The sequence below is a fragment of the Theropithecus gelada genome, chromosome 2 (assembly GCF_003255815.1).
Source record: "Theropithecus gelada isolate Dixy chromosome 2, Tgel_1.0, whole genome shotgun sequence".
Taxonomy (NCBI): domain Eukaryota; kingdom Metazoa; phylum Chordata; class Mammalia; order Primates; family Cercopithecidae; genus Theropithecus; species Theropithecus gelada.
Genome location: NC_037669.1, coordinates 75,956,124 through 75,980,412, shown reverse-complemented (window position 1 = coordinate 75,980,412; position 24,289 = coordinate 75,956,124). Strand labels below are relative to the sequence as shown.

Below are 24,289 nucleotides of genomic sequence, written 5' to 3'. Positions count from 1 at the left end.
TGAACTCAGTGAGGTCCCAGGGAGAATGCCTCTTCACTCCCCTGAACCCACTCTCACCTGTTCACAAATAGCTCCTGTCAACATGACTGGGAAGGGCTTCATGCACTTCAATAAGGAACTCTCAAATCTCAGGAGAAGATCATTTACCTCCTCTTTAAATGGCCCTGGTTCTGGGATGATCCTGCGAGGGAGGCTGACCCATGGCCCGAGCCAACTCCATTTCCTAAAGGTCTCTTTTTAAAATATAAATCCATCATGTCATTGCTCTGCTCAGTCCTTCCAATGGCTCACCCAGAACTCTGACTTTATCTGAATTCTCTCCCTTCACTCCCTCTGCCCCAGCCCACTGGCCAACTCACTGTTCCTTGAACATAACAGACACCCTCCCGTCTCAGGGCCTCTGAGCCGGTCATTCCTTCTGCCTTAGCATTCCCTCTGCCCTAAAATCTGCACGACTCACTCCCTCTTGCACATCTGTGCACATCTTTGTTCAGATCTTCTAAGTGGGGTCTTCCCCACCAACCTTCCTTAAAACCGCAGCCTCCCCACCTGTCCAGCACATCCAAGTCTCCTTCCTTGCTGTATTTTTTCTATTTTGTTGATTACATTTATTGTCTGACTTCCTCCCCTAGAATCCAACTCCTTAGAAGGGCAAGATGAAACTTTCCTGTCTTTTGTTCAGTACTGTTATCTCAGGCACATAGTAGGCACTCAATAAAACAATTGTTGGATGAATGAATGGGTGAAAAGATGCCAGAACAATGCCTCTTCACTCCGCCGAATCCATGCTTACCTGTTCACAAATAGCTCCTGTCATGGTGACTGGGAAAGGCCTGACATTCCCACGGCCCAAGTTTTCACGTTTCCTCTGGCTGCTGAAAAGCTTCAGCTCCCTCTTCTCTTCCTCATCCAGGGAGTTACAGTATCGAACCTGAACAGACACAGACAGTAGCATGGAAGAAGTCACCCTTGCTCCTTAAGATTCCCGAAGCCCATGACTCTGAGTTTTCTCGTTAAACACACTCTCATTTGGTTTTATAGCCCTCGCCTGAACTTTAACCACAACAGCCTTGGAGAGATTTAAGGTGAGTCTCTGCTAAGATTGCTGACAGCCGAAAGAGTTTACCAAAGGCTCTGAATTCTGGATCCCCAGCCTTGGGCAGGCTAAAGGTTCTGTGACTGCTCCTTATCGTGGCTGCCTCACTCTGCTCACCATATTAAGATCAAATCATCTGGGGTGGCTCAGCTGCCAGGAAAGAGCTGAGAAGTTCTCCTTCTTTCAAACTGCAGGAAACTGGTACTTTCATCTCCATGTGCCCATGCAAGTGATCCTTGACATCAAGAATGACTCTAAGTCGGTGAGCCAGAGCAAGTATCCATGTGCTCACAGCTTCTGTTCTCCCATCTCATTTTGGAAAAATAGGGAACAAAGGTGTGAGTCTGAGGAGTTGGTCCAGGCATCTGTGGTGCTGCACAAAAGTCTTTGCATGTTTAGCTCTGTAGAGTGGGGAACAAGCTGCCTGCTAGGCTCCAGTTGAGTCGACTTGCAAGAGACATTTTCCTTCTTGTTAAATATAGAAACTCCCAGAATTAAGGGAGGAACATTAAATATAATTTGAATTCAGTATCTCCCCTTATTTATGCACACCTTGGGAATTGTGCTATGCTATATTCTTGTGCTGTTATTTACTGAATGCTGTTTTTAATACTGACTCAATTTTTTTGGAAACTTGGATGCATTTATTTCAAAAGAAAGTATATTATGACTATAAATGGAAAACCAATATCACCTGTAAAAACAAAACAAAACAAAACAAACAAACAAACAACAGAAGAAACCTAAATAGAATGGGAACAGAACCATGTTGTTACATTCTATCTGGTCACTTTGCTTGTAGGAAATCCTAAAACAGAGATCCCTGATGCTCCTACCTAAAAGCGGAGGCCAGTGTGAGTTAGAGAGATATGAGACATCTGCTAGCACCTAAATTGAAATTTCTTCCTTGATTATTCAACTACTCTATCACAAGGAATACAATACAATTTAAAAGACAGTAACTCAATAGGCAGTTTCATTTCATTTACTGCCATGTCCACATAACACTCAGGGTCACATATATATATACCACACTTTGGGAAACATGGTCCTAATCCCGTCTCCTGTCATACTTCGGAGTAATCTGGACATCAGAAAGGTTAAGTGAATTGCTTGGATGATTTGTTATACAGATGGTTAGAGGGAAACCTTTGTACTAGGACTCTCACATCCTAATTTGAAAACCAGGACAGCTGTGTATATCAAAATTGTCTTATCTGTGCAAAAAAGAAAATGGTCAAATATTTACTTTAGAATCACAATCACCCTTTGTCTTCAAAAGGGCCATTTCAAATAGGCTAAATCTGCCCACTGGGTCACACACACACAATTCCCACCAACAGGACATTGTAATTTGAATGGTGTCTTTTTTCATAAAAGCACAGTTAACCATAAACACAACAAACCACTACAATCAGAGAAGAGCCAATCGCTTCCCTCTATCAAATAAAAAGTGTTAAAAAAAAAAAAACCTTCATGTAAATGTCCCAGAGAGAACTGCAGTGACCTGAACAGCCCAGAATATATGGTTACACCACTGACATTTTAGGGCCATGCTTTCAAAGGAAGGCACACCCTTCCTGCTTGTAAAAACCCGCATTTTTCACTTCCAAATTAGTTAAGCAGGCATCAGGTTACAAGGCTTGCTCTCAACTTTAAAGGAGAAAGCATTATTTATATTTGTTTTATGATGTCTGAAATAAGCAGCAGTAAAGAGGATTATAGCTCTCTTTCTAGGGAACTGCTTCAGTTTTAAAGTTTTTGTCCTGCTTACTCAAATTTATTTTTGAGGCTCTCAAATTATCCCCTTTCATTCTAATGTGGGGAAATAAGACTGAAGAGCACTCATTTCCTCTGGGACGGAGCTGCTGGGATCCAGCTCGTGGGTGGGAGGGCTGGTAGAAAGCTGGTGTCCAGCTCTCTAAAGGGGTTAGTTCTCCTATCCATTTAAAATTACATTTTTGTTTTAAATGCAGTCAGAGTCAAGCAGACAGTTCAGTTCCATAGGACTACTATTTTTAAAAACCAGATACCTAAAAATGAATTTCTAGTATGTAAACTGATTTCCCTTCCAGCATAATGATCTTTTAAAATCATGTCTACAAATTTCTCTTTATGAGCAATCAGATTTCAAGGATAAGAGATGCCCATTTACCGTGCCATGTTTCTGGGTTCAGAAAAAAGGACAGTCTGCTAGTCCACACTTTCAAGAGTACAAAGAACAACCTCGGCAAGTCAGACTTCACCATGACAAAAACACAGATGTTCAGAACTACAATTCTGGACACATAACTTCTCCTGCAGTGTAGTGTGGAAAATTTGCACACTCATTTAATATGAAATGATGCTAAAAATTCAAGAGAGTCACAAAGTTTTTGCAGAGCTTGAAGTGGTCCAGGGGATCTCAATCATCTCTCCAACATACACAGGCAACCCATGGGGCATATTCTTCAAGTAAGAAAACTTGGAATCATAGCTTTTGAATTTTGGTGCTCCCAGGTTACCCCCAAATAGCTAGTAGTGCCAGGCATAGAGGCCAATCCAGTTTATAATGAGTTTCTCCTTTTTTAGTAATACTCTCTAGAAGTAAATTGTTGGCCAGTTTATTTTGGCTGTAATTAAGGAAGCTAAAACCTAAAATAAATGGCCAGAGTTCTTCTTTGGCTATCTCATTGGTGGCAGATTATGAAAAAGGTAACAATTCACAGAAGGAACTAAGAAAATTCTGCATAAGCCCCCTCTAGCCCCTTACCTCATTGTCATGTGGCGGCAGCTGGTGTAGTAGCTGCTTGATTCGCAGTTTCTCTCCAGGACTGTTGACATAAGGGACTTTCTCTTCTGGGAGACAGCTATAGTACTGGTGTACCTGAAGGACAGAAAGCATATAGATGACTTGCCGGTTACTCAAACCACATGCCTATTCCCACTTACTGGGAAGATGACTCCCCCAGCAGGATGTAACTGACTTCCACAGTCCTGAACCTTTATGAAAGTCAACAGCAGACGAGTTTCCTATGGTAAGCAGAGAAATTCATCCTTAAAGCAAGAGTCAGGCAAATCATCCATATCTGGGATTTTCCCCTCTCTCTGTGAGGGAAAAACAAAGCCATTAAATTTTCCTAGAAACAGAGAATTCAGCAGACATGCTGGCGAACCAGAGGGTAGGGCTTTCTCGGCAGACTCCCCTGAGAGCTGGCTTTACCATTTTCTCTGTTAGTCTCCAGCATGTGACGTGCCTCCCTAGCCAAAGGGATATGTCAGCACCTGCCTCAGCAATGGAGTTAAAGCCAGTCTTTGGCACTTGGCAAACCCCTAGGTACCTCAGCCTCCACCTACATTTAAAGCCCTCCAGGTTTCGAGACTTGTGTAAGGCAGGCAGCAGCTGACATCCATCAGAAATAGACTCACTAAATCTGGGATGCAGAGCGTGTAATTAAAAATTGTCATTAACATGAGGATTTTTGCACATCCTAGAACATTCTTGTTTACGACTGTTAGGACATATTCTTGTACTTTATGAGGCTCATTCATCCCTAACAACAACTGGGGAAAGCACCAAGCAGCTAATTTTGCCTGAGAAAAGAAAATAGACATTTCACCATTCAGCCACATGCACAACTAGAGAAAGAAAAAACTGGCTAATATAGAAGGTATGTTATTATATAGGAGAGGCAAAAAAAAAAAAAAAAAAAAATCCCACAAGCTCAGATGACATCATGGAAAATACTCTCAAGTATCTCTTATTTAACAGCATGACCACCTCTTGCGAAACAAGGCATTCATTCAACAAACGGACAAGATGGAAGACTGGGGCCTCTGAAAGTCATCATTTGGCCGGGCATGGTGGCTCACACCTGTAATCCCAGCACCTTGGGAGGCTGAGGCGGGCGGTTCACCTGAGGTCAGGAGTTTGAGACCAGCCTGACCAACACGGTGAAACCCCGTCTCTACTAAAAGTACAAAAATTAGCCCGGTCTGGTGGCGCATGCCGGTAATCCCAGTTACTCAGGAGACTAAGGCAGGAGAATTGCTTGAACACACCATAGCCTGGGTGACAGAGCAAGACTCTGTCTCAAAAAAAAAAAATTTTTTTTTTGTTACATTCTACAAACTTGGTCTAAACTTGGTCTAATTCCTTTGCATTGAGGGAGCTGTGGGTATGAACACATGTTTTGGGAATGCTGGGGTGAAGAGTTGCGAAAGCTCTGTCTACTTTGATCTCTAGAAACTAAGTCATAAATGTTAGAAGAGGGGGTGAAAAGGCTTTGTAATGACAAGGCCTTAAAAAATGTGAAAGCTATCTTTATTTTCATAACTAATGATGGTAACCATTCACTATCATGTGCCTATCATCCTTTTAATCAAATCCCAGAGGCAATTACAAAAAGAATTCTTGTCCCAGACTAGCTAGATTTCCAAAGGCAGGGTCTGTATAAGTCCCTTCCTATAGGCAGCTGGCAGAGAGCTATGCCCAGGGACAGGAATGAATGGCGCCAGGTTCTGAAGACAGCTCACTGTTGACCAGTACTCTGAGAAAAAGTAAAAACCCAGATCACTAGTTTGGGATTAGAAGCTGGCAATTTGCCTATTAGAGACTTGTACAGCGTTCCATCCTCAGAAGAGTCCCTGTGCCATATGCCTCATCAGACAAAGGCCAGGTATAAAAAAGCAGGCCCAGTCTCATGTCTTGGGGAATGGGCTTTGACTCCCAAATCAGAAGATTGCTTGTAGAAAGGCCTTGTTCCATCATTACTTTGTCATTCACACAACTCCCATTGTCGTTATGGAACATTAGGGACAATTGCTAATATGAGATGAATTACTATGGATGCTTGAAAATGCAGAGTCTAGTTGTGGTTCCATTGACCCTCCTTTTAATCACCTCTAATTACTCACACACCCCCTGTCCATTGCCTAGAGCACAGTCAGGCCTGAGAGCCCTTCTGAACTGGTACTTTGAACCAAGCCCTTTCTGATACTGTCTAAGGCTGGCCCAAGTTGGAATCTTCCCTGCACCCTCTAGGGCATAGCCGGTAGATCCGGACCCGAGTCAAGGATCTGTTGTTTCCCATCTCTGGGTTCCTGAGCAAGTTATGTGACTGTTCAAAATACTCATCATAAGACTGAGATGATTAAATGAGAGTGTAGGCACAAGCATGTGGCTCTCAATAAAAATAAATAACATGAATACATGATGATAGTTATACTATCAAGCCTGGCCTACTCTAAATGGAACAATCCAGATGCTTCCTGGACTAGGTCTTACTCTGCCACCCAGGCTGGAATGCAGTGGCGTGATCATGGTCACTGTAACCTTGACCTCCTGGGCTTAAGCACTCTTCCCACCTCAGAGTAGCAGGAACTACTAGCGCATGCCACCATGCCTGGCTAATTTTTAAAATTTTTTGTAGAGACAGGGTCTTGCTATGTTGACCAGGCTGGTCTTGAACTCCTGGGCTCAAGCTATTCTCCTGCGTTGGCCTTCCAAAGTGCTGGGATTACAGGTGTGAGCCACTGCATCAGGCCAGCTTTGGAATGTGCAGCAACACTGCTGGCTTATAGAGTGAGACCAAACCCTGAAGCCACTTACATTAATAAAAGCAAGAAAAATAGGTTGCAAGGGATACAATGGTATTAAAACTAGTTTGACTTCAGGGGAAAAATGGCAAAGTGTTATAAAGGGGTGTGTGTGTGTGTGTGTGTGTGTGTGTATGTGTGTGTTTTTTCAGAAATTTAGCCACGTATATAAAAGGGTCTCATGAGGAAACAGAATATGCCACCGGAAGGTGACTGTACCAAGTTTCTGTTCTCTCTGAGTCCAGTGTCCTCTTACCTCTGCTCTCTTCTCTTCCTGCAGATCTGCTTCTCATCTTCTCAAAGGTTCAGATTTCCCATGGCACTTGAGTTTGCACAGCATCAGTTCAAGAGCCTGTCCTAGAGTGACTCACTTTTCTCAATTCCAAATTCCCCAGAGGAGGACTCTGACTACCCCATCTTGGGCAGCGTCCACACCCAGCAATGAGATTAAAAACATTCGATACTTTGAAGACTGGAGAATAAATGAATCCCAACATGACATGACTGAGTGAAGGTGCTGTCAGCAGTGACGGAGGACTCTGGAGAAACTTAGGAGTAAATAAGTCCCTTGGTGTGCTGAGATCCATCCTCAAGACTGAATTCTGAAGTCAACAGAGGCAGTGACTACTCTTTAGGAACACAGCTCTATCTTTCCTGGACATCTTTTGTCACCTTTTACAATTCAAGCCTACTGATAACCACTCAAAATTATTCCAGTAATTCCTCAAATATAGAATATGCTAGAATATCTTCTCACAAGGCAACTAATAATTTGATAGATGACTTAAGAACTCACCTAGATAGCAAGATGCCCCATTTCTAAAATAAATCAGTTAATAAATTAACAACCTCCCAAATCACTCCCATATCACATGGTAGGTGATGTGGCTTGCTCTGAGGAAGGAGAATAAGTTAGTCCTTTCAGGACCTCCAATCCTCTTCAAAGTCCATTGAAGCCCAGGTGAAAAACGCATCCCTCTAATGTTAGCTTTGTGTCGCCTCCTGGTGTTTAGATGCTGGACTTCCCAAATTTTTCATCGAGCAAAGGGGATTAACAGATGGATAGGAGGGAGGGAGAAACAGCTCTCTTGAATTATCTGGCTGGATACAGGAATGCTGCCTGCATTTTCCTCTGGCATCCTCCACAATAAAACTACTGTATAGCCCAAAACAAACATCAAGTGAACCCAGGGTAATGGGAAAATACTGAGTATACTTTCTGGCACTACAAAAATAAAATTTGGCACAATCCCTGAAAATCCTGCAGATTGTTCATTTTAGTCCAAACATGTTTCACTTGTTCATTTTTTGGAGTAAATAAGCAAATCCAATAGAATTTTGTCAATGATGATCATTACCAAGCTATTACCCATTATGCTGATAACTGTATTTTTCATTCTGTGTATACTGAGCATATTTATTCAAAAGCACATCTGTTGAATGTGTTAGAGACTTTGCTCCATTGAGACATTCCCAGATAAAGGTGTCCTGTGATTCCACCCTCGGTGAAATCATACTAGGTAACTTTCCCCTAAACAAAAGCATTTTGAACACAATACACTGGCTTATGAAAATGAAATAGCTGAAGGCCTTTATTTAAGGTGTGACTCTGCAACAGGAAAGGTTTGGCAGCAACTTCAGTGTGTGTCAGACAGATCGCAAGTGCTTTAGTTAGTGCGCAAATAAAGTCTACAAAGCAAAGCCTCGCCCAGCTGGAAAGATGAGGTTTGTTGGAAGGAACTGCACGTTTGATAGCATTTCTGCCTGGGCAGAAAGATGGAGGCTGGAGAAGCAACGACTCTGCATTTGGGAGAAAAGTGTACTAAAAGTAAGCTGATTTTTTTTTTTTTTTTTAAGAAGTGTGCAAAGCACTTTATTTAGAGCACTGGTTCTCAAACTATAGCTTGCATCAGAATCACCTGGAAGGCTTGTTAAAACACAGCTTTCTAATTTAGTAGGCCTGGGGTGGGGACATTTGCATTTCTGACTCCTCTTCAGGTCCTGCTGTTAGTCCAGGGACCACACTTTGTGAGTTTTAGTGCTTTCTACTGTTTTACCTCACCAACCAACCTTACGCAGTTGTCAGGCAAATGGCAGGATTCCCATTTTCTTCAAGAGATCTAGAAGGCCCAGAAAAGGGAAGAGAACTTGTTGAATCTCAGCCAACTTTTCAGGTGTCTCCTTCTACATCTAGATATATGATTCAGCAGGGGATTCCACCAGCTCTGGCAAGAACAAGAAATCCTAAGGGCAAAGTGCTCACATTTTTGGGTGGCAACATTTTCCTTATCAAAAGTATCCTTATTTTCTTAAAGCAGGAACCCACAAAGGAGAAGTTAGACTTTCTTGGCCGATTGCAGAATCAATTGTTCTTAACCATCTAGATGGGGAGGGGCCCAATCTTTTGGCTTCCCTGTGCCACATTGGAAGAAGAATTGTCTTGAGCCACACATAAAATACACTAACATTCACGCCTGTAAACCCAGCACTTTGGGAGGCCAAGGCGGACGGATCACAAGGTCAGGAGATCGAGACCATCCTGGCTAACATGGTGAAACCCCATCTCTACTAAATATACAAAAAATTAGCCAGGCATAGCGGCGGGTGCCTGTAGTCCCACCTACTCAGGAAGCTGAGGCAGGAGAAGGGCATGAACCCAGGAGGTAGAGCTTGCAGTGAGCTGAGATCATGTCACCACCCTCCAGCCTGGGTGACAGAGCGAGACTCTGTCTCAAAAAACAAAACAAACAAACAAAAAAACAAACAAAAAAACCCCACTAACACTAATGATAGCTGATGAGCTTAAAAATGGCAAAAATATCTCATAATATTTTAAGAAAGTTTATGAATTTGTGTTGGGCCACATTCAAAGCCATCCTGGACTGTATGCAGCCTGTGGACCACAGGTTGGAAAAGCCTGATCTGAATGAAGGAAGCGGTCATTGAACTATTGACTTACTGAGTGACCCTAGGGCTTGAAGTGTTTTTATACACAGTATTTCATAAAACTTCTGCACACCCTGGAGGTGGGTATTTCATACTCATCAGATTGAATGTCACATAGTTATAAAGTGACAGAGCCATTTTTGAGCTTGACTTCCCCATCTTCTCCTTCTGTTCTCCTTTATCAAGAAAAAAAGAGACTGAAGAGACTGGCAGATGGATGGGAAAGAAGGAAGAAAAAACCAAACCATACCCAGATACAGTAGATTTTCCATAGGTCTGCCTGGCTGACCACAGAAACAATGAACACATTTTCCTTTGGTATTCTCCAGAACATAACCAACACACAGCTCCCAAATAAAGCCAAAATGAACAGACAGTATGTGAAAAATCTCCAAATTACACAGTCTTTCCACAACACCATGGCATGGTGGTATAAGGGAGTTGTGGCAGAGTTTTCCCACCCATATCCATTTTTTTTCTTCCTTAACAACATCCCCATTTTACTGAGAGCATCAATATACTCAGCTAAGAATAAATATTTCTGCAGCTCCTTAGTAGCTACATGTGGCCTTATATATTCTGGCCAATGACATGGAAGGGTGTGACTTCTGGGAGACTCTTTTAAAGGAGGCTAGGCAGTTGTTAGCCAAGACCTTTTTTTGCCCATTCCCCCTTCTTCCTGCTTCCTGTCTGGAATGTAAACGCAATGGCTAGAGCTCCAGCAGCCATCTTGTGCCATGAAGTAACTTCACAAATGGGAATGGAAGCTGTAACCTGAGGATAGTAGGACAGAAAGTTATGAGCCTGGACTTAAAAATTTTTTAAAAAATTTTTATACCATGGAGCCACCAGACCAACCCTGAATTGCCTTTCTCTGAACTTCTGAGTGAGAGAAATAAACTATTTCTTTATTTACAGTCTCTGTTGCTAGGAAGTGAATGCAATTCCTAAATGATACAGCAGTGGTTTTCAAACAGTAGCATACCTTAGAATCATCTGAGACCTTTATTAAAGATGATTGCCATTTTCATCCCTCTGGGTCTGAAAAGGAGGCCAGAACTGTGCACTCTTAACAAACACCTCAGACCATACCAGGAGAAACACTAGTTTAAGGAAAAGCCAAACACAACCACAAGGTCAAGGCCAACCCTCCTGAAGTGTAATCTCAGATATGAGCTGATACATTCGGAAGGTTTTATAAAATCCAACTTAACCCAGGGACTAATTCGAACGCTGAGCCTTTATTTCATGTTTCCCCTCACCTGCAGTTTGAGAAGCTTGGAACCTTGTTTAATCTACCTCAATTTGGGGAGGTAATATCTAAAATGCACCTGAGCATCTCAGAAGGCAGGTTGTACAGAGAAGGGAAAGATGCTGCCTGAATCTGCTGCACGTGGTGGTCTTTAAAAAAGTACACAGTGGTTCCCAAATGGGAACCTAGAGGATCATCAGGTAGCATTACAGCTGTGAGCAAATAGGGATGGGCTGCTCGTGAGGGCCCCTGTGTTCATTTTGCCCCTATTTGCCAGAATTTCATTACCCAAGCAATAGGAGAAAAGTGCTATTAAGTGGCATTTAAGAGGTGAAATTGTACCAAGTTTGGCTCCTTCCCTTTTCTCCTGGAGGCCCACATTATAATTTTAATTGGTTTACTCAGGAAGCAATTTAGGAAACAACAGTCTAATGCCTAATGCCTAAACAATGTCTCCATCACGTTAAACTCCCCTAGGATTAGGATCAAAATCAGAAATAAAAGCTCATTTGCAGTATTTTCAAAGAAGAATCTTTCAAAGACTCTTTTCTTTTGTTCACACTTGATGTCTAATTCAACAGGGATTCTTGTTGAATGTAGGTTCAAAACATATCCAGAATCCAGTCATTTTCCACCACCCCTGCAGGACCAGTCTAGCTATGACTAAGTGCTCACCTGAACTATTGCTGTGGCTGCTTCTGGACCTGGCTTTCACCTTTGTGCCTCTGCAGCTGAGTCTCTATTCAGCAGCAATAACAACTCTATTGGAATATAAACCAGGGTGTGTCACTGCTCTGCTCAAAACCCTGGATGGTCTGGGTGCAGTGGCTCATAACTAACCCCAGAACTTTGGGAGGCTAAGGCAGGATGATTGCTTGAGCCCAGGAGTTCGAGACTGGCCTGGGAAACAAAGGTAGACCATGCCTCTACAAACATTAAAAAAAAAACCAGCCAGGCTGTGGTGGTGTACACCTGTGGTCCCCACTACTCTCGAGGCTGAGCTGGGAGGATCGCTTGAGCCTGGGAGGTTGAGGCTGCAGTGAGTGGCGAATGTGCCACTGCACTCCAGCCTGGGTGACAGAGTGAGATTCTATCTCAAAACAAACAAACAAACAAACAAACCTCAAAACCCCCCAAAACAACAACCCTGGATTATCTCTCATGCCTCTATGATGCAAAGCCAAAGTCTTCAATATAGCACCATGACCCCGCCTCCTTACAACCTGGCAGACTGTGTCTCTTACCATATTCCTTTTGTTCAGGTCTTTTGCTCACAATGACCTCCTTGCTGTTCATTTCACCTCATGGCCTTTACACCAGCCATTCCCTCTGCCTGAAAGGTTCTTTCCCCAGATATTTGCATGTTGTCATCCTCCTTTCTTCCAGTCTTTGCTCAATGGCTACCTTAGCTGTCTTCCCTGACTATCCTAATAAATTAGCACCTCTATCCCCTATCCTCCAACCCAGTGCTTCTCAACTGGGGGTAACAATATCCTCCAAGAGATATTTGACAACGTCTACAGACATTTTCTGTTATTGCAACTTGGAGAGGGAGCCACTATTGGCATATATAGTGGGTAGAGGCCAGGGATGCTGCCAAACTTCCTACAACGCGTGGGTCAGCCCCCACAGCAAATGATCCCCATCAAAATGCCAACAGTGCTGAAACTGATAAACTCTTAGTCTGCTTTTTGTCAAAGAACTTATCAGTTGCTGACAAATGATGTATTTGTTTATTGTCTTTCTCTTCCCTCTAGAATGTGAGCACTTAGGACCGTGTTTGCTATATACCCCCAGAAGAGGGTCTGGCATGTACTAGATACTCAATAAGTGTTTTTTGAATGGATGCATTCTGTATTCAAACCTTACCTTTCTAGCTGTCTGGGTTATTAGAGGATCTAGACAGACACATACAGCAACAGAATACACAAGTGAGGTTTCAAGAGGAACCCGCGTAAAACTCATTAAGCTTCTCTTTCATTCCATCAAAGCATTTGCTTTTTCACCAAAGATTAGTGCTGTGGGGTGGGTGGAGGAGATGCTAAGTAAAGGATGCATGGAATAACTGTCAATGTACTGTTTATTTCAGAAGAAGCAACAAAAGTGACACCCATTTGTATTTGAAGCCAGAGAGTTTCTTTCAAGTTGAGTTAACTTTGTTTGAATAAATTAAGGAAAATAATTATGTTATGCCCTAAGCTGGTACTACAATTCAAAATCACATGAGTTGCTTTGCTCCCATGCCTGTTAGCTCTCACATGCCCACTCTTTCTAACACTGTTAGTTTATTATTTTATTTAGAATATTCAATGTCAATGTTTTGTTAGAAAATACTTTCCATTTAGTTTGGAGCATTATCTGACATTTATTATCTGACATTTATTTTATCTTGTCTTATAGAAAAGGTTGCAGAAATGGAAGAACTTGGGGTTTGAACATTTTCTACTTAAGTTACACTTAAATAGACTCCCTTATCCCAATTTTACCAAAACACCCTTTGCAGATTGTTTACACATTTGCATATATGCCCTACTAAAAATTCCCCAACAGTTGCCAACTTTATTTCACAACAGTTTCAATACTGCCTTTAGATAAAATACACACATATACAAGTATGAAAAAAACAGGACGGCATTTTCTTATAGGGGTTACATGTTTGGACTCTGGAGTCAGATTGTTTGGGTTCCAATACTGGATGTAACACTTACCATCTGCATGTAGTTGGGCATGTTATTTTATCTCTTATAGAAAGTTAATATCTCCATCTGTAAAATGGGGACAATAATATCTACCTTGAAGCATTAATAAGAGGCTGAAATGATATCGTGTAACTAACAAAGAGAGAGCAACAGGCTGAAGGCTCTATATTTCTTGGCTTTGAAGCACTCTAATGCATAATTCATAAATGTCTATGTTATAAACAGAATTGTGTACCCCCTATGATTCACATATCAAACCCCTAACCCCTATATGTGACTGTATTTGCAGATAGGGCCTTTAAGGAGGTAATTAAGGTTAAATGAGGTCATAAGGCTGGGACCCTATTCAATAAGATTGGAGTCCTTGTAAGAAGAGGAAGAGATAACCAGGAGCGTGCACAGAGAAGAGCATCTGCAAGCCAGGAAGAAAAGCCTCACCAGAAATCAACCCTGCTGACACCCTGACCTTGACTTTTGGACTCCAGCACTATGAGAAAATAAATTTCTGTTGTTTAAGCCACTCAGTCTATGCTATTCTGTTATGTTATCTGTGATACACAAGTGTAAGGAACTGTTGAGTGCTTGTGGAGAAAGAACACACACACGAATGAGAAACCACCCCCAGGTGGAAAGAGGTTACATTCGGCAGAGGGTATAAGACAAGTAGACAAATGACTACGATACAAAGTTAAAATAATGCAAAAACCATAAGAGGTAGACAAAAAAAGTACAAAGATTCAATAAAAAATAAGTTAGGCACTGATTTGTAGCATTTGCCAATTTCCATGGGGTATGTGATCCCACTATGAACCCCACATTCAAGCTACCAATGTGACGTCACTGGATGTGGAATTGGGAAGAGATACACATAGCATCACACAGCACTCCCGCCATACACATATAACAGGCAAAACAGTCTCAAGAATATAGATAACAGTGGAACAGGATAAAAGAATTAGGAAGTGACGAATTTCAAGTATTTATCATCTTTAGAAAATGTAATTTATTTAATTATAAGTTTATATCATTAAATTTTCATAATGGCTGTATTTAACAACTGATTTACAAAATTCCTGAAAACTGACCAATTGGCTCTTGCAAGGCAGTATGAGGCCGGCTCTAGCTTATCACTGTCAGAAGCTTAAATGGTCAATATCCTTAGCAAATTCTCTTTCAAAAAGTAAAAAGAGCAGTAGAAGAGCTATAAAGGAGATTAAACAGCTAAAGAGCACTTCAAAGAGTATGATGACAACTTATCTGTTGCCCAACTCTGTCTTCAACAGTCCCAGCAAATCACACATTAAGTCAAGTTGTCTATTTCAGCTGACACATACTTCAGAGTAGTCACAGCTCTTCTGTCTCCCAGTCTTTTCCAAATCCCCAGAATTTTGCCCTTTCTCTACAGTACCCTTTTCTTTTCTCCCTGTTTTCTTTCTAAACTCCCAGGAATAATAAGAACTGATGAACACTCACAATTATTTATGTATTGGCGGGTGTTCTGTTTTCTCAAAGTAAAGAGGATGAGTTAAACACAGTGTAGTTCCCCATGAAGAAGAAAAACAACAACGAAACCCCCGCCCAAACCTTAATGAAACTCCTTTTTTATGCTAGCATGTTGTTATCAAACTGTGTTCTAGTAAGTCAGTGATTCTTATACTTAATAGAGGGAAAAAAAAGATTCTCCACTTTGGGAATAGCTACTCCAGTATCAACTTAGTTAATATTTACTTAGAGTGTAGGAGAAAGAAACTGCATTAGACGTTGAATGTTTGAGTCCTAACCATGACAAATTCTAAGTGGGCAACTTTGGCCAAGTTAACTACCTTCTCTGGACTTCAGTGTCCTTATCTCTAGGACTAGAATAATTGTATTCATCTCATAGAGTTATTGTGAGGATTTAAAGTGATGAAAAGATGGCTCCTGCATGCACTAAAGATGGTGGCTGCTGTGGGAAGGCTGTTCCTGGCTTTGGTTGCCCGACATGTGCGCACCATCCTGTCTCTGTAGTCCTTAGGCCTGTGGCTTCTGGGGAAAACATGCTTGACAAACATACTGTGGTCTGATTCTGGTCGAGCAGAATTTGCCTTTGGCACAAGTTTCCTCATACCATGCCCTTGCTGTCACTCTATTTTAAAGGTACAGCCTTTGTCAATGTAGAGTTCAAAGATCTCAGCCTTGGTGATAATAACGGGAAATGTTTGGTGCTTTTCTTCTATCCTTTGGATTTCACTTTTGTGTGTTCACAACAATTTCTTGCTTTTAGTGATAAAGACAATGAATTTTACAATGTGAACTGTGAAGTTGTTGCGGTCTCAGTGGATTCCCACTTTAGCCATCTTGTTTGGATAAATATACCAAGAAAGAATGGTGGTTTGGGCCACATGAGCATCACACTTTTGTCAGATTTAACTAAAGACATTTCCCGAGATTACGGTGTGCTGGTAGAAGGTCCTGGTTTGCACTAAGAGGAGTCTTCATAATTGACCCCCATGAAGTCATCAAGCATTTGAGTGTCAATGACCTCCCAGTGGGCTAAAGCATGGAAGAGACCCTCTGCTTGGTAAAGGCATTCCAGTTTGTAAAAAACCCATGGAGAAGTCTGCTCAGCAAACTGGACACTAGAGCCTCCTAAAATTAAGTAAAATCAAACTGTTTCCAAAGAATACTTTGAGAAAGTCAATCAGTAGATCACCCCATGTGTATCTGCACCTTCTCACCGCAGATAGAAACCCCAGTTGGAACCTGCTTTTAGCATTTCAAAGATGATTATTTGTAGAAGGCAAGGAACCTATTATGCTTGTGTTCATAAATACTACTCTAAATGTTTTGTTTTTGTAATACTGGCTAAGGTTTTTTCAACATGGTTAGTTGCTAGTATAAGGAGTCCTTTAGTGGAAATATCCTGATGGCTAGCTAGTTAGTTTCTACAGAACACTAGTTCACTTATTTCTTAGACCATGTCCTCAACGGAAACACTCTTCTTTTTTAGCCTTATTTGAATATCTGTCTACACCAAAGTAGTATAATGAGCACTGAAAGCTTCTGATCAAGGGTCCTGAAATTTTCTTCCTGAATTTCTTCATATGAAACTGAATTTTTTTAAATTAACAAAGATCATAGCTTTAAGTTATCTTAGATTTATAGTTTAGTCATTTTGTTCATTACATCTACATACATTTCTAGATACTGACTGGTGTCATTGTTTATACAGGATATTTATTATATCCAGGTATTGCATTTTGAAATTATTACAATTATTTTCTTTGTTGGTGTTCAATATAAAATATAATAAAAATAAACACATTTTAAAATAAAGTGACAAAAGGATGAAAATACACTGTGAACTATAAGGATGTACATAATTGTCAGATCAGTTTTATTATTACTAAAAATAACAACAAAACTAGAAGTTAGAATTGCTTTGGGTTGCTAGTAATCATGACCTAAGAATAGAGGTCTAGGACTGGTTTGGCATTTTATAAAAACCATGAAGCATCTAGGCTCTTCCTGTCTTTCTGCACCCACCATCCCATATGTTAGTGACCTCTGTGCTCAAGATTGCAAAATGCCTACTGGAGTCTCAACCATCACATTCACTTTCCAGGTAAGAAGGTGGGTAAGGGTAAGAGGCAGCTGGATGAACAACATTTAAAGAGTTTTACTAGAAGTACTAACCTCCTATTTAGAATCCCTTGGATAGGACTAGTTGCAAGGGAAGCCAGGAAACATGGTCCTTAGTAGGGCATACTGCTGCCCAGAATACAATCAGGTTCCATTAGTAGGAAAGGAGGAGATGCTAATACTGGGTGACACCAAGAAATCTGTGTCCAAAGAATATCTGAATTTTGAGTTATCTCTTTCTTATGTGGAGTCCTTAGGAGTGTCCTACATGGTATCTTTTCTGTGCATTTTAAATCACTGTTTTTGATTCTGCCCTCCACATATAACATAATCAGTCCATTACCCCCCTCTATTATTATTATTAGTTTCACAGGGTTATGCAAAGCCAGTTTGAATAAAGTTTAGAAAGCAAAGACAGAAGAAATTCTAGGACCAATTCAAGTTTTCAAGTGTCCAAGGTGATTCATAATGACATGCTATAATCCAAAGAAAGAATTCTTTTTGCAAGAGACTGGAGCTTGCTGATCACAGGACATTGCTGGAAACCCATTTTAAAATACAGGTAACTTTGTTTCAAGTCAGTTCATTTAAGGCAGTTTCATTTCTGCGTATTAAATAAATGATTGAGAAACAACCAGAAAATATGAAAACCAAGGAAATCACTTATACATTATAAAGGATATATTTCTCACTACCATGGCTACTTTCAGTCTGAGTAACTTGCCTTGCCCACTAAGTTTCAAATGAATCATAAAAACAATTGTGAGAATTCGGTCTTTCCTGTTCCAAAATGTCAAAAGATCAGTGAAGGCAAGACCTTGGCCTGCAGGTTATAGTTTGCATATAGCCATAAAATCCCAGAGGGCCTATATTACGCCACTTTAGAGAAACAGACAGGAAAGAAGGTTTGGTTTGGATGAGCTAGAGTATGCCACAATATGTCAACCACCACCAAAATATCACTAGTTTCATACTGCAGTGTTTTTTAATTAAAAAATTTTATTGTGGCATACATATCACAAGATATGCCATTTTAACCTTCTTTTTTTTCTTTTCGAGATGGAGTTTCACTCTTGTTGCCCAGGCTGGAGTGCAACGGTGTGATCTCGGCTCACTGCAACCTCCGTCTCCCGGGTTCAAGTGATTCTCCTGCCTCAGCCTCCCAAGTAGCTGGGATTACAGGCCCTCACCACCACACCCGGCTAGTTTTTTGTATTTTTAGTAGACACAGTATTTTTAGTTTTGTATTTCTCGCCATGTTGGCCAGGCTGGTCTCGAACTCCTGACCTCCGGTGATCCACTCGCCTCAGCCTCCCAAAGTGTTGGGATTATAGGCATGAGCCACCCTGGCCTCATTTTAACCATTTTTAAGTGTACAATTCAGTGGCACTGGGTACATTCACAATGTCATGCAATCATCACCACTATCTCATCACAAAACTTTTTCATCATGTTAAACAGAAACTCTATACCAAATAATAATAATTCTCCATTTCTCCTCCCCTCAGCCCCTGGTAACCTCTAAGTTACTATCTATCTCTATGAATTTGCCTAGTCTAGATACTTCATATAAGTGGAATCATGCAATGTTTGTCCTTTGTGTCTGCTTATTTCACCTAGTATAATGTTTCCAAGGCTAATTTCTGTTGTAGCATGTATCAGAGCTTTGCTTGTGGCTATTACTTCACTGCATGTATATACTACATTTTGTTTATCCATTTTATCTGTTGACAGAACTTGAGTTGTTTTTACCTTTTGACTACTGTGAATAATGCTTCAGTGAACATTGGTGTACAATTATGTTGCATATATACTTAGGAGTGGAATTGCTGGATGATACGGTAATTCTGTTTAGCTTTTAGAGAAACTGCCAAACAGCGCTCCAAAGTGGCTGCACCATTTGACATTCCCACCAGCAATGCACAGAAATTCCAGTTTCTCCACATCCTTACCAACATTTATTTTCCAGTTTTTGAAATTATAACCATCTTAGTAGGTGTGAAGCAGTATCTCATTGTGGTTTTGATTTGCATTATATTAATGACTAATGATGTTGGACATCTTTCCATGTGCTTATCAGCCAATTGTATATCGTCTTTGGAGAGATGTTGATTGAAGTCCTTCAGTCACCTTCTGAGTTGTCTTCTTGTTGAACTGTAGTTGTTCTTTATATATTCTGCATCTTAAACCCTTATCTATACCATGATTTTATTTCTGTCTCACACTGTATCCTCCCATAGGTAGGCAGAGACCCAGGTGATGGGGGCTCTGTATGGAGATATGCCTCCATGAGGCTGGCAGCAGAGAAAAGGATGGTTGGAACTGAACACTAGCAGTGAAAAGCTTTTTCCTGGATATAATACTTGTGACTTCTGTTCACATTTCATTGGTGAAAGCAAGTCTCATGGACATGCCTAACTTTAAAGGGACTGAGAAAGTACATTCCCCCTTTGTGCCTGGAAGAAGAGGGAACCAATCATTTGTAAATAGCCTTAATCCCTGCCACAGCACGGAAAGAATGGAGTACTATGTAAGCAGGATATTACATTTTGCAAAGGTAAACACAAGTGATTCTCTTTATTTGTGGCAGTTATGTGCTATAAAATCACAGCAAACACTGAATTTCTGTATACTAAACATTCCTCCTAGGAGAAATATGGGGTTAGGTTCCTGTGAGCCTCTGGTCCCAACATTTTTGTTAACCAATTAATCCATAACCTTGTTTCATGTGTGTTTCTGTTTAAGGGCAACTTACTTAATATGTATTGTTGATTCATTAACATTTAACTTATGGCCAACAGCACTATAACTCATGCCCGACTGAAGATTATCTAACATACATATACATATTTCCTTTCTTTCTTTCTTTCTTTCTTTTTTTTGAGACTGAGTTTTGCTCTTGTCAGCCAGGCTGGAGTACAATGGCACGATCTTGACTCACCACAACCTTCGCCTCCCAGGTTCAGGCGATTCTCCTGCCTCAGCCTCCCGAGTAGCTGGGATTACAGGCATGTACCACCATGCCTGGCTAATTTTGTATTTTTAGTAGAGATGGGGTTTCTCCATGTTTGTCAGGCTGGACTCGAACTCCCAACGTCAGGTGATCCGCCTGCCTTGGCCTCCCAAAGTGCTGGGATTACAGGTGTGAGCCACCGTGCCTGGCCTAACATACATATTTTCTCCATCAAGCACATCACAGCCTTCTTGCTTTTAGAAACACTAGATGGCACTTCACTATGCTTGGGGCTATTTTAAACAGTGAAATCACCAACAAAAAGCATAAGATGCAAAAAAGTGGCCCTAAATAGACCACTTGTTTATTCAGTCTGTGAGCTGGAATAAGAAAGCATAGAATTAGCTGTTCTACCCCAGCTGGCCATGTATACATTGGGCAATTCAAATTTTTTATCCCTCTGTGTATGCCTGTTAATGACCATGAGAGTGCTGTAAGTATTGATTTTGAGGTTACAAGTAAAGTCTGCAAATGACCATGAAAGTGCTGCTGCAAGTATTGATTTTGGGGTTACAAATAAATTTTGGAAAGTGGGCACATTTGCAAATAGAGAATCATGAAAAATGTGGATCAACAAAAGTATAAACCATTTGATCATCAAGGAGTAAAGGGCTGAGCCAGGATTTAAATTTAGGTCTGACTTCAAAGCTCATTCTCTATCCATTTCACCCCACTGTCTCCACAAACTAGTCAAAGGATTACACTCTGTCCTATGTATTTGATGAATCAATGAACAGTGTAGTTCATTCTTCAAGCTTGCAATTCCTGCTAAAACCTTAAATACTAAACAGGCCAGAGTGGCTGCTTAATCATGAAAGCCACATGGATCAGTTTAAACTCCAAAGAAGGCAGAAATCAACTGCATTATTGAGTAATGTGCATACTTTGAATGTTATGTGTGTATGTTACACAATGAGGATTATGGGAACTAACTCAGGCTTGGTGAATTTGTTTTCCCTTTGGTCTGTGCAAGAGAAGTTAATGTGCCCAGGTTGGTCCCCAACAAAGGCCATGTGGTCCTTGAAGGGACTGCTCCAACTCCTGAGAGTTATTTTATGTATGTATGTGTTTGTTTATTTTGTGGTAAAATATACAGAATATAAAATTTAGCATTTTTTTTACCATTTTTTAGCAGCATTAAATACATTCACATTGTTGTGCAACCACTACCACTATCCATCTCCAGAACTTCTTTTATCTTCCCATACTGAAACTCTGTACTCATTAACCACTCACTTCCCATTCTCCTCCCACTTAAGCCCTTGGAAACCACCATTTTCCTTTCAGTACCTACGAATTTGACAATTTGAGAGCTATTTTTGTTTGTTTGTTTGTTTTTTTAGATAGAGTCTTACTCTGTCACCTAGGCTGGAGTACAGTGGCACTATCTCTCCTCACTGCAACCTCCACCTCCTGGGTCCAAGCGATTCTCCTGCCTCAGCCTGCTGAGTAGCTGGGATTACAGGCACGTGCCATCACATCCGACTAATTTTTATATTTTTAGTAGAGGTGGAGTTTCACCGTGTTGGCCAGGCTGGTCTCAAATTCCTGCCCTCAGGTGATCCGCCCACCTTGGCCTCCCAAAGTGCCAGGATTACAGGCGTGAGCCACCGCCCAGCCGAGAGTGATTTTTATTACGTGTTGGGAACAAATGTTTTTTGTGGTAAACTTCTCTGAAATTATGGTGAAAATCAATGGGGAGAAAATGAGTCAGACAATGTATCTACATTTACATTTAAGTCCTTTCATAAGCAACTTTCCTTCTGTTTTTAATAAGACAATTGAGGATCACAGGGAAGATGCTGGCCCCAGCCATTAGAATCTATAACAAATGAGATGATCTGGGAACTCAGCTGTGTGTAGCATTTTCATTGAGAAGACCTAGGAAATAAATCACCACTGATAATTGCGCAAGTTATAGCTTCTGAATTATTAGTCTCAGGCCATTCACTTTATTGTATTTTACAGATTACAGAATTCACTTTATATAGTACCTCTTCCTGGCTCACGACGGTCTTCTGATTGCTCTAGAAGTGGCACGAGAAGCAACGAAAGGTATTAGCTAACAATTGTGAGAGACAAGCACTGAGTATCAGTGAGGCTCAGACCCAGAAAAACAGTTCTGGCAGGCACCTTTCCACATCCTGACAGTCCCGACATCCAGTCTAAAACAATGCTCATCCTCATGCTATCACAGTCTTCATCCAAAACGGGAGATATTGTTAGGTGGCTAGCTAACAACAGTGCTCCACTCTACTAGGGCCCTTTAGTTTTGTTATCTATTATAATTATCTCGTTTCTCTTTGTTGCCTATAGCATGCTTTCACCTTGTTTTAGTTATTATACTGACAGCTCTTCTAGACCCTTTTTGAAACTAGGCAGAAAATGAATTGAAAAGAAAAAAATCAACCTTAACTTTTCTACCACATGTTTAGGAAGTAACCTTTGAAAATGGGAGTTTCAGAATCCGTTGTTATGTGTTAAGTGAAGGGAGCAAAGATGTGTGAAAAATAACAGGCATAAAATGATCTTAACATTCTTAGTATTCACATGATTTTTGTTTTAAAGAGAAACTACCCAAAATTATATTTTACTTTGGCTTGAGTGAATATGAACCCAAGGTCTGGTGAATTGGTTCAGAAGTATATTGAGATGCAGGCTAATCAAGATGGGAAGAAAAATCTTTCATGGGTAATCTAAGATGCGGTACTAAAAAGTATGTCACAGAAGATCACTATCATATTAACAAGGAAGACAAAAACACTGAATAACTGAAGCTTTGTTAAAAGTGAACAAAGGAGGAAAGCACAACAAGTGCGAAGGCATGAGGTGGGAGGAAGCTTGGGTACTTGAAGAGTGGTCCTATGGTCTGAATGCGTCCCCCCAAATTCATGTGTTGGAAACTGATTCACCAATGCAACAGTGTTGGGAGATGGGACCTTTTGGAAGTTGTTTGGAATAGATTAATGCTGCCATAAAGAGGACTTGTGGCCAGTCGTGGTGGTGGTCCCTCACACCTATAATCTCAGCACTCTGGGAGGACAAAGTGGAAGATCCTTTGAGTCTGGGTGTTAGAGACCAGCCTGGGCAACATGGTGAAACTGTCTTTACAAAAAATATAAAAATTAGCTGGGAATGATTGTGTGCATCTGTAGTCCCACTTACCTGGGAGGCTGAGGTGGGAGGATGGAGGATCAGCTGAGTGCAGGGAGGTTGAAGCTACAGTGAGCTGTGAATGCACCACTGCACTCTGGCCTGGGTGACAGAGTAAAACTTTGTCTCGGGGGGGGGGGGGAAAGGACTTGCTGGAGTGGGTTCATCTCTTCTGCTCTTCTGCCATGTGGGGACACATTCCCCCTTTTGCCCTTTCGCCTTTCACCACCTAAGGATGCAGCAAGAAAGCCCTCACCAGATGCTGGTGCCTTGATCCTGAACATTTCAGCCTCTGGAATTGTGAGAGGATAAATTTCTGTTCTTTATAAATCACCCTGTCTCAGGTATTCTGTTATAGCAGCACAAAACAGACTAAGACAAGTGGCTATCAGACTAAGACAAGGATCCAGTGTGGCTGGAAGTTAAGAAATGGTGGATAACCACTCTAAGAATAGAAATATACTCTATAGCTTTCCACCAAGCAAAGGAAAATGAAGAAAACTGGAAAGGCTTCATTTAAAAAACTAGAACCCAAGAAAACAGAAAAAAGCAGAGGAAAAAAGATAGCAAATAGAAAATAAAGTGGTAAGAATGATTATGTAAGTTATCATAATAAATTTGAATGTATCACACCCATCAATTAAAAGATGGATTATCAGTTTGGAATAATAGGAATGCAATATCCATCATGTGCCGCTTGCAGAGCCCCACTTAAAACCATAAGAAGAGACTTAAAATAAAAGAATAGAAAAGCATAGTCTTGCAGTTACTCACCAAAAGAAAGTTAGTATGCAATGTTAGTATTATACAAACCAGAATTTGAACAAATAAAATTAGGTGGGATATAAGGGATATTATAATTAATAGATCCTTGCTCATTTCAAAATTATTGGTGATACAGTTTATTGACCACTTTTATAATGGCCACCAGT

General features: G+C 40.8%; 1 protein-coding gene and 1 pseudogene across 1 annotated transcript in view; one reads left to right on the top strand and one right to left on the bottom strand.

Annotated features, from left to right (window-relative positions):
- PRICKLE2 (prickle planar cell polarity protein 2) overlaps positions 1-24,289 on the bottom strand; it is a 132,202-nt gene that overhangs the window by 64,937 nt on the left and 42,976 nt on the right. Inside the window, exons 3-4 of the mRNA XM_025377059.1 lie at positions 3,849-3,962; positions 794-931 (exon numbers count right to left, since the gene is read on the bottom strand). Of these exons, the coding sequence (XP_025232844.1) occupies positions 794-931; positions 3,849-3,962 (252 nt within the window). The remainder of the gene's footprint in view (positions 1-793; positions 932-3,848; positions 3,963-24,289) is intronic.
- On the top strand, positions 15,506-16,257 carry LOC112619161 (annotated as a pseudogene).